This window comes from Trypanosoma rangeli, assembly GCF_003719475.1.
Source record: "Trypanosoma rangeli strain AM80 chromosome Unknown Tra_15.4_contig_00255, whole genome shotgun sequence".
NCBI lineage: Eukaryota > Euglenozoa > Kinetoplastea > Trypanosomatida > Trypanosomatidae > Trypanosoma > Trypanosoma rangeli.
In genome coordinates, this window is record NW_021705997.1 from 14,946 (window position 1) to 24,417 (window position 9,472).

The 9,472-nt window shown below is 45.7% G+C and overlaps 6 protein-coding genes across 6 annotated transcripts in view, besides 2 other annotated features; all 6 read right to left on the minus strand.

Annotated features, from left to right (window-relative positions):
- The window catches only part of TraAM80_06742 (uncharacterized protein), a gene marked incomplete at both ends in the record, with an annotated part of 906 nt that extends 649 nt beyond the window's left edge, over positions 1-257 (minus strand). The window contains one exon of the mRNA XM_029383574.1: positions 1-257. This exon is cut by the window's left edge and continues 649 nt beyond it. Within this exon, the coding sequence (XP_029236621.1) occupies positions 1-257 (257 nt within the window).
- A 556-nt stretch (positions 258-813) lies between these two features.
- Positions 814-1,953, minus strand: TraAM80_06743 (uncharacterized protein; the record flags this gene model as incomplete). Its single annotated transcript, XM_029383575.1, has 1 exon — positions 814-1,953. The coding sequence occupies one exon, from the start codon at positions 1,951-1,953 to the stop codon at positions 814-816; it is 1,140 nt and encodes a 379-aa protein (XP_029236622.1).
- Positions 1,954-2,120: 167 nt separating this feature from the next.
- Positions 2,121-2,140: a microsatellite.
- Positions 2,141-2,385: 245 nt separating this feature from the next.
- On the minus strand, positions 2,386-6,018 carry TraAM80_06744 (Na/H antiporter-like protein; the record flags this gene model as incomplete). Its single annotated transcript, XM_029383576.1, has 1 exon — positions 2,386-6,018. The coding sequence occupies one exon, from the start codon at positions 6,016-6,018 to the stop codon at positions 2,386-2,388; it is 3,633 nt and encodes a 1,210-aa protein (XP_029236623.1).
- A 126-nt stretch (positions 6,019-6,144) lies between these two features.
- Positions 6,145-6,194: a microsatellite.
- Positions 6,195-6,935: 741 nt separating this feature from the next.
- TraAM80_06745 (uncharacterized protein) lies at positions 6,936-7,247 on the minus strand (the record flags this gene model as incomplete). Its single annotated transcript, XM_029383577.1, has 1 exon — positions 6,936-7,247. One exon carries the CDS (start codon positions 7,245-7,247, stop codon positions 6,936-6,938), a length of 312 nt encoding a protein of 103 aa, XP_029236624.1.
- Positions 7,248-7,544: 297 nt separating this feature from the next.
- TraAM80_06746 (uncharacterized protein) lies at positions 7,545-7,871 on the minus strand (the record flags this gene model as incomplete). The annotated part of the gene is made up of 1 exon (XM_029383578.1): positions 7,545-7,871. The coding sequence occupies one exon, from the start codon at positions 7,869-7,871 to the stop codon at positions 7,545-7,547; it is 327 nt and encodes a 108-aa protein (XP_029236625.1).
- A 99-nt stretch (positions 7,872-7,970) lies between these two features.
- TraAM80_06747 (uncharacterized protein) lies at positions 7,971-8,402 on the minus strand (the record flags this gene model as incomplete). The annotated part of the gene is made up of 1 exon (XM_029383579.1): positions 7,971-8,402. One exon carries the CDS (start codon positions 8,400-8,402, stop codon positions 7,971-7,973), a length of 432 nt encoding a protein of 143 aa, XP_029236626.1.
- Between the last annotated feature and the right edge of the window lie 1,070 nt (positions 8,403-9,472).

Genomic DNA, 9,472 nt, shown 5'->3' on the forward strand with positions numbered 1-9,472 from the left:
AGCGACAAGCCGCCAGTCCAGATCCTGCCGCAGCGCCGTGGCAATCTGCCGCGGGGAACTGTGGGCCACCAGCTGCTCGTCTGCGTCTGCGCCTGCACGATGCAAATCGTGCAGCGTGTGCGTTGGGACCACGCCGCCTCGCCTCTCGCGCAGCGGCGCCAAAAGCACCCCTGTGGAGTACGCACTGTCGTCCGACGCAAAGGCAGGGTCACACAGGAGACCGCCGGCCGCCGCCCCCTCAACACGGACAGCAGCATCCCCGGCACCACCGCACAAAAGGGCGGAGGTCGCAAATCCCACTAACACGTCCTTTTGCGTGTTCGCAAAGAGCGTGCGCCGCCGAAATAGTCGCAGTGCCGCGAGGTGCCGCCTGCCAAGGAGCCGCGTCGACAGCACCGCCGCGGTGTCACTGAGAAGGAGTTCCCGCAGCGACGGGGCACACACCACGGCGAGCAGCCAGGATCCATACTGCGTTCATGCGGTCATGAAGCGGTGAACATGTTGACTCTCGTACAGAAAGAAGCCAAAAAAAGAAAACATACAACGCAGCAGAAGAATGGGAGAAAGAGAGTTAGAAGTAACGTGCATAACAGAGAAAAAAACGGAAGTGGAAAGGTAGAAGCAGTCTCACCTCTTCTCGATCCTCGCCTTGTCCGATGCCTCTATTCTCATTTATAATATTGACTTCGTTCCTTTCTTTCTTTTCTTTTTGAATCTTCCAGTAGCAAAATCACGCAGTTGCGTAAGAAGTACGCAACCTCTTCTCGTTTATTTGTTGGCAACGATCGTCATTTCCTCCCTCTCTGTTTTTCATTACTTCCCCTCTTGGCACCGATGGCATCGGCACGTAAAAAAATACCCTTTCAACATGGCATGCCGTTGCTCAGTTGTGGTGTTCTCCAGTGGGATGTATGTTATCGTCAGCTCCTCTCCGCTCTGCACCGGACGAAGCGTGCGCAGCCTAATCTCGTGTGTGCCGTCTACCGTACTCACGGCAAGGTTGGGGTCACACGAGTGGTTAAAGGCAGATTGCAGCGTATACACCCCCCCGCCCTTGAGCACCCACTCCACGGAGGGAGCTGCAGAAGCGGCCCCTGCTGCAGCCGGCGAGGAGTAGACGATGAAGCCGTTTATGGCCTGCGAATTCAGCGACATTTGACCTAGAAACGTTTCCAGCGTGTCGTGACGCAACAGAGCGTCCACAATTTCTTGCGCCCAAGCTGCGCTCTCCGATTGCGGTGGCGAAATTGCCTCCAAAAGGACGGCGTGGCAGGGCCCGCGCAGCAAACGATCCACGGCCCCGTACCAGGAGGCAGCGTCCACATCACTGAACTCTGTGCCTTTGGGGGCATCGATAAGACGGTTAAACGGCGCACAGGCGAGGTGGAACAACTGCCGGGCAACGCTGTCTGCGTGCTCCGTGTGCTGCGTCTCCAGCAGAACCCCACTAAACTGCTGTTGTTTGATGGATGCCGCGATGCGAGCCACAACCCAGGCAACACACCGTGCCAAGGACTCTTTCGTAATGGGGCGGCTGGAACTGCCACCGGCCTCCGCGTCAGGCAACTCAACATGCTCCTCTTCACGAAGCAGCCGTAGCGCACCACACAAAATGCGGTGAGCGAGCTTGCCGGCGGACTCACATTTAGTCGAACAAAAATATGAGCCACAACCATCACAGGTGTGCCATGTACTATCATCCTGCTTTTGTGTTGCAGCTGTATTTGCCCGTTGACGAAGACAGTGTGTGCAGAAGGGAATACCGAGTGCCACGTACCCCTGCGCCGGCCACGACACGATGGGTACCTCTTCAAAAATATCTCGTTGCGCCGGGATATCGGCTGTTGCGACCACGTGTTTTCCCTTTTCGCTCGTATTCTGCACCCTGCACGGCACCTCCATTTTCTCGAAGATCGCCGTCAAGTGCAACGCCGCCGCCTCCGCAGTGTCCATCGTGGAGACAACCTATACCGCAGTGACACTGCGAATAGGAAGAAAGTAAAGAGTTAAAAAAAAAATCAGAGGAAAGTATGAAAGTAAATAAATGACGCGAGACACTTCGGTATATAGAGCCAAAAAGATAAGGACACCACGCCCCAAGCTCCCTCTTTTCTTCCACCTTATTTTTTATTTATTTATTCCTAAAGGAGGGAAAGACATGTTTCTTACCACCAGAATAATTACTCTTACCGCTCTTATACCGTCATATTATTGTGCAATGAACGGTGTTAATTTTAACGTGGTAAACCCCTTCCATCTAAAAAAAAAAGCTTGTATGTGCGTAGCTTTTTTTTTTTTTTTACTGGGAACGCAGCACCGTGTGCGACTGTAGACTGCCACGTCCCATGCTTCATAGCTCACATTTGTCTCCACCCCGCTACCTCGTTACTTATGGGAGCTCAGGTCCAATAAAATGCGTTGCAACTCTTCCACGGAATCCGCTTCTCTTAAACTCGGGTGCTCCGCTTCCAGGGCTCTTAACGACACGGCGAGTTGAGGAAAGCGTCGATTTGCCAGCGACTTCATCTGGAGCACCATGATCCGTAATTGGAACGCCCCGTGCATCTCCGCCATACGATTCCACTTAATCACTTGGCATATCATCTTCATATCCTCCAGTTCGTTATCCTGCTCCTGCTCTGCCTCTTCCCAGTGTGCCGCGTGATCGTCGAGGGAAACCGCCGCAGCTTCTCGGTGCGCAAGACGGCGCAGAGCCAAAGAGAGCAGCGTCAGCTCGTTGAAAAAGGTCATAAGAAACTCCAAGGTCTGCTCTGAAACGTACCGCGCATGCTGAACGTTTAAGGGATCTGTCGGAACACGAACGTACCGCAGAGCCGCGATACAAAGCACCTCAAATACGGTCGCGTAGCGCAGAAAAAGTTGATTAACATATGGCACATTCGTAACAAACGCTTCTGGGGTTTGCAAGATGCAGACGTCATGACCCTCAAGTCCGTTGGCTTCCACGCAGGGGATCTCAAGCTTAGAGGCCCCGGAGTGATGCTCACCGGAGATAATTCCACTAAGAATGTTGCTTAATACATCTGCCGCGTTTGTGAAAACGCTGGGAATGTCATGGGGAATGGAATCCATCATAATTGCAGAGGAAAGATCCACCTCAACCGACGAAGATCTGCAAAGCGGCAAAGGCTCACTTAGACTATTGTTGGCGGTGTTTGACCATGGAACGTAACCACTGTCGCTTACATTTACTGGAACAGCGTACAGCACAACGCGTGGATCTTCCCACTTTAGTCGTCTAGCAAAAAATGCAGAGATGTAGCACGGCGCAGTATGCCCGTTACGAAAGAGACCCGTTGTATCCGACCCACGTAGATAAAAACACAATTGAAATTGACGGGACCAATGCTTGGCATTACACTCCTTTGGGCCAATAAGCGGGTCACCACTCATCATAATACTCGTAAAGTGGTCGCGAGACGATTGTGCCAGATTGGGTGGCAGCGTGATCATATGCTCCAAGGCAGGGAGAAGCGTTTGCACCGCAATAGCACGCCAAAAGGCCTGTACGGAGGCCACCGATTTTTCCCACAGAAAGGGTTTAATGCAGCTGTACGCAATACAAAGGAGCTGGCACTCCGTGCTTGTCACAACCCAGCGGTTCAGCTGATTATCACGTAGCTGCGGGGAAACCACAAAATGTTCCAGACCAAGGACGCATCCAAAGCCACGTTGACCCTCATCAGACGCCATCCAACGACCAAGTTTGGGTTTTAAGAAACCGAAAACAACAACGTAAAAGAATTTTTCATCAAGTTTTATTTCATCACCTTCATTTAGACTCTTCGTGTTTCCCATGGCACTTATGGTGTTAACTTCTTGGGGATCCAGTCCACGGCCTAACGGTGTCGCTGCCAGAGCCTCAACTACTAATTCATTGTCCATTGTCGGCGCTTCCCATGATCGAGGTATGCCTTCATGCATCTCATGTACCATTTCTTGTAGGGCTGCGGTAGGTTTTGCCCCAAACCCATGATACTCATGCAACTCTTCCACACCTTTACGAATTTGATTCACAGCTGTCAAGACAGCACGGGTCGTGGCTACACACATTGTGGCTGCAGGGTAGGTTGCGTACAAGAGACGAATAACACGACGAACCTCTTCTCTCTGTGATGTAATCCAAGCTTCAATACGTCGTCCTTGTTGTTCATTTTTTGCGTATTGATACTTAATGGGATTTATCTCATCAAGGCATCGTGAGAATGAAAGTAGCGTCATAAATGCGTTTTGCTGCACACGCACGTGGGCCCACACCAGGTATCCTTTACCCAGAAAACATTCTAAAACAGTGACCCATAGTGGCATAAGATTTGCTTCTATCAGGCGAGCCTCTAATTCGTCATTCATTGTGACATTTGAAGATGATTTTCTTCCGTGTAAATCCTTAACTTCAATCAGCGTTCCTGCATCAACAGCACACACGACGGCGCGACCGATGATTAAAACAACCGTTTCAGTTATAAGATCCTCATCACGCTGTTTCCACAAAGAAGCTTTAAAGGCCTTCATAAGAAGACGATTTACAACAATATCATCATCTTCTCTCAAGGAGCTCATACCTTTATAGGGATTGCAAAGATGTTCTTGCACATAAGCCTCTGCGGCAGCCCAGTTAGCGCTTCGGTAGGAGGCCTTATTTTTATTTCTTTGAAGTGTTTTTTGACTCACAACCTGCAGGTATTCTAAGGCGTAGTCCATTTGTACCAGCCTGTGCTCCTCTTTACGTTTGTGCCCCAGAAGCGTCACAACTCTTTCGGCGGTTGTGGCGTTTAAAAACAGCGTCAAAAGTACAACTCCACATGTGACTTTCAAAACGTTCACCCCAGATTCAATTCCAGTTTGCAGTACCGCCAAGGCAAGTGTAACTGCGACCCCACCTCGAAGTCCTGCATGCGCAAGCAGTGCAACCTCTCGCTGCGACATTCGATACGAAAAAAGATTTAAAATCGGTAAAAGTATCTCTAACGTTAAAAAGCGTGCTATAATCATTGCAGTGTACATACAGATAATAATTATAAGGTCCAACATGTTTAGTGTAGGCACCACATCAGCCACCAAAATGACTCCCACCAGGGAAAACAACATTGTGTTACCAAGATGCACCAAAAATTCCCAAATGTTGTATATCAAATTCCCTTCGCAACCAGGAAATAATGATGGGCAATAAAAACTCAAAAAAGTTCCGCTAAAAAATAGTGTTAAAACTCCACTAGTACCTACAATATTTCCAGCAAAATAGTAACACACATATGTGACAGATACTGTAATGCATGCCTTAGTCAAACCACCTGTAGCACGGCGCAACCAGTAGGATTGTATAAATCCAAAAATAGGTCCAACAATAATGGGTAAAAATGCAAGTTGAAAACTTTTCAGAATAATTACCCACGCTGGGTCCTCCATACGGCCCGCTTTTGCAGCCGGTAATAGAAGTTTAAACGCAATGATAGCTGTACCATCATTCATAATTGCCTCACCATCTACCATAGCAGTAATCCTACTGTCAACACCAAGACCCTTCAATAATGACACTACGGCAACAGGATCAGTGGCCGATAGCAATGATCCCAATAGTAGTGCTGCATACCAGGACCATTCTGGGAAAAACCACGCCACAGGCAAGGCAAGTAGACATGTGTTAATCAGAACCCCAACCGATGCCAGAAGCAGGATTTGAGGAAATACATAACGCAACGCATGCACATTCATCGCATAACTCCCCTCAAAGATCAATACTGGAAGAAATATGTAAAAAAGAAGCTCCGGTGGAATATCACCAAGTGCTGTGGCAACGTCTGGGGTAATCCAGTGGGCGGCAAAACCGACAAAAATTCCGTACAAAAATAAAAGTACGGTGTACGGTAGAGGTATTTTTGACTTATTTGTCGCGAAGAATGTGCCGCCACAAAAAATGAGCATCATCAAAAACAACACATTCTGCGAAACCGCTTCCAGTTCTTCAGCCCTATCATGGTCATCTGTTGTCCTATTCATGTTTTCACCTTACACATAAATCAACGCAGTATTAAGACAAACAAGGCTCGCTCACACAACCAAAGAAATTCGTCTCCCGCCACATGGATGTGACATAATTTCTTTGCCATGAATATTCCAAAGGCCATAAACACATAATCATAAAAAAAAGAAAGAAGGTAAATAATAAATAAATAGTGATGCATATATAGAGAAGGTGCTTTTTAAAAATATATATTCGTTTTCTTTTCAGGTCAATAAATAAGTAAAGACGTAATAACATGCATATACATACAGTAATAATTACATTAACAAATTCACCCAGTTCGATAAATTGAACACAAAAGACCCAACCACACACACACAACATCAAGTAACTGTCGTAAGATAACGTCAATCACACATCGTTTAATGTTATTCACTTCAATACATCTCCACCATTCATTGGCCAATTTGCTTTCTCTGCGTTGATGAAAGGATCTAGTATGGGTGCAAAGACTGGTTGATTACCAAAAATGCGAGGTTCCTTATCAATAAGTATAGAATAAGTACGTGCGATTTCCATCCTACCGTCGTATTCACTTAATTCTGCAAACTGTACGCTTACCGCATCTGGTTCTCCTTCACGAGGGTGGCGCTTGTCAAAATCTTTTATTTCTTCGAAGGTAACCTTCATATCTTCGTCGTTCACTCCACTTTCAAATGAGGTAGCTCAAAAGTCGATATCGATCCATCATTGTGTCATAAAATTGGTAGCGTTTTTGTGCCTTATGCAAGCTTGCGAGGAGGAGGACAACACTCAATTTTTTAGGATCCAGCGAAAATGCCTTTTTAGCTGCAACAAGAGCGTCATCCAATCCGTTAACGGGGTCTTCTTTATGTAGTATTACTGCTAGAATTTCCCATGGGGATGCCTCGTCGGGAAACTCTTCCACAGCTTAAATACACAAACGTTTTCCAATACTCAATGAGTCCATCGTTCGATCCTCTATAAACTGGAAAATGGCTAATCTGTAAGCCGGATCCATGTCGTTAAGAGATCCCTGTTCAATTTCTGGAATTCGTTTTCCAGATGGTAATTCAAATTTACAAGATTTTTCCCTATAAAGCGTTATAAGTCGTTCGCATATTTTATAACTATCATGCTCCCGCCCAGCATATCTAAGAGCAGAATGAAGTTTAGATAAAATATAAAACTCAAACTGTACGGGGTCTTTCACTAATTCATACATGTTCCGCACCAAGAACATCTTTGAAAAAACTAATCACCACTCAATTGTCTCTTCGCAACCCTTTGCCGTAGAACTCTTCAAGCGGGCCGCAACGTGCTGTTCATTCATAGATCTAAAGAGTGATTCCAAAAACAGCGAAGTATATTGAGAGCCTATGGCATGAACAATTGGAGAAATTGCTTCTAAAAAGAAATGTGATGTTGAACCTTCTCCATTTTCCACGTAATGTAATGAAGCAGCCTTTATTATCATATCGGACAGCAAAACCATTGCAACTTCCAATACATAGGACCCATTTCCATCATACTTTGTACTTCAAACTTTCACAGCTTTTTCAGTCTGATTTGGTTTCATTTCCTCCTTATTAGTCCAAACTTGAATTTTGTCAAATAACTCACGAAGCTTGTCAGGACGTTCAGTGCCTGTGTATAGCTCAATAAGAGACTCCAAGGCATCACAGTTTGAGTGATCCGAGGCGAGAATTTCCATACAAATACTTTCAGCCCTTTTATAATTCTGGAGCCTTCTCTCCGCCAACGCAATGATGTACCGCATATGATTGCAATCATTTTTACTAATCACGACAAACTCACTAGACTCATCTATTGTCACCTTTTCACCCTCTGTAGCACATTGTTGCATCTACCACTTCAATGACTTTTTTTCCACTGTATATCCAATTTTCGTTACTAACTCATTAAGCGCATGTTTAAGACTCATACAAGCGAACTCAAGTTCTTCTTATGTACTACTGATCTGCAAAACGATTTCCTTCCATTTTTGTATGACAATGGTTGTGTGGCTATTGTATAGCAATTCTTCACGGTGCATCAACTCATACTCACGTTCCATCTCTTCTAGAGCTGTCTGCCCCTCCTGTGTTGTTTTCTTGTAAGTTACCATCTTCTTTGGACGATTAGCAGGATCCTGAATGTAACCTGAAGGAGTGTCAGCCAGTGTATTCTCCGTAATATTACAAAAATTAAGATTTGCAGTCCTTTTCAAAACATAATGGCGCCTTTGGATCACTTCATTAACACTGTTTGAATGCATCACATTTTTTTCGTACTCCTTCAATTTCCTCAAAGTCGTTCTGAAGAAAACAAAACCTCGATATATTACAGCATTAGAGGCTACATAAGCAGCATCACCTCTCGCAAAGACCTTTCTCATACAGAAGAAAATTCAGGACCGCTACTAAGTGGCTACACAACCCAACAAGGTATATATATATATATAACAGCAAATACCATGAAGGTCGCCATCAGCGTCAAGAGTGGTTGAAGAAGGAGTGAAAAAAAAAAAACTATCAAATAAAAACCATAGTGTGGAAAACACACAAAAAAATAATAATTAAGAGAGTAAATAATAATAATTTAAAAAGAGGGCTCTTCATCGTCCTGAATTAGTATAATCTGACTAATTCGTAGAAATCTAGCCAACCACTCACATATTGAGTTTTCACAGCTTCCTCAACGTCCCGATTCAAATGCAGGCAAATGCATTTCCTGAAAAAAGAGTTATACATTAGGAAAGCTTCGTGTTTGTGCCACAAATACTTTATAACTATTTACCATTTCATCTGGGTGCATTAGTCTTCGATAATTTTGTAAAATTGTCATGGCGTTTTTTCGTTTCCTGTTTGTGACGAAAATGCTGTTGATAAATTAAATTCACTTGGTCACAGCCTCAGCGGCAATAATACATGGCGACCAACTAAATACAACCCAATACAAAGGCCAAAGAGAATAAAAAGGCAGCCGCGTGTGTTCTCCTAGTGTCACCTTTCAAGCGTCAACCATGCGAAGGAAGCAGCAAAAGGTATAATAATAAAAAAAAACACTGTGAAACAGCAACGCAAAAAAAAAAAACGATCCACGGGGGCAGGTCGACACAACCGCGATCGCCGCAGCCTAAACACGCAGACGGCAGCTTGTTTACATGAACTTTGAACATCATACCTCGCGTGTGGCCTGCGCGCGAGGGCGCCTTGGCCCTCTCTCCGCCTTGCTCTCCCCAGTGGTGTTCTACCCTGCCGGAAAGCGATTGGCGGCGGGCAGGGTAAAACACCACTGGGGAGAGCAAGGCGGGCGGGACTGAAAAAAAAAAAAAGCCGACGTTAGGCGTGGCCCAAGGGCGGACCATGCGTCGTTCGCTTAGGAAAGCTCAGGGAAACGGTGTGGGGGAAAGCATTCCATGATGAGAGAAACAAAGAAGTACGCCTCTATCCTTCACCTTCTCAC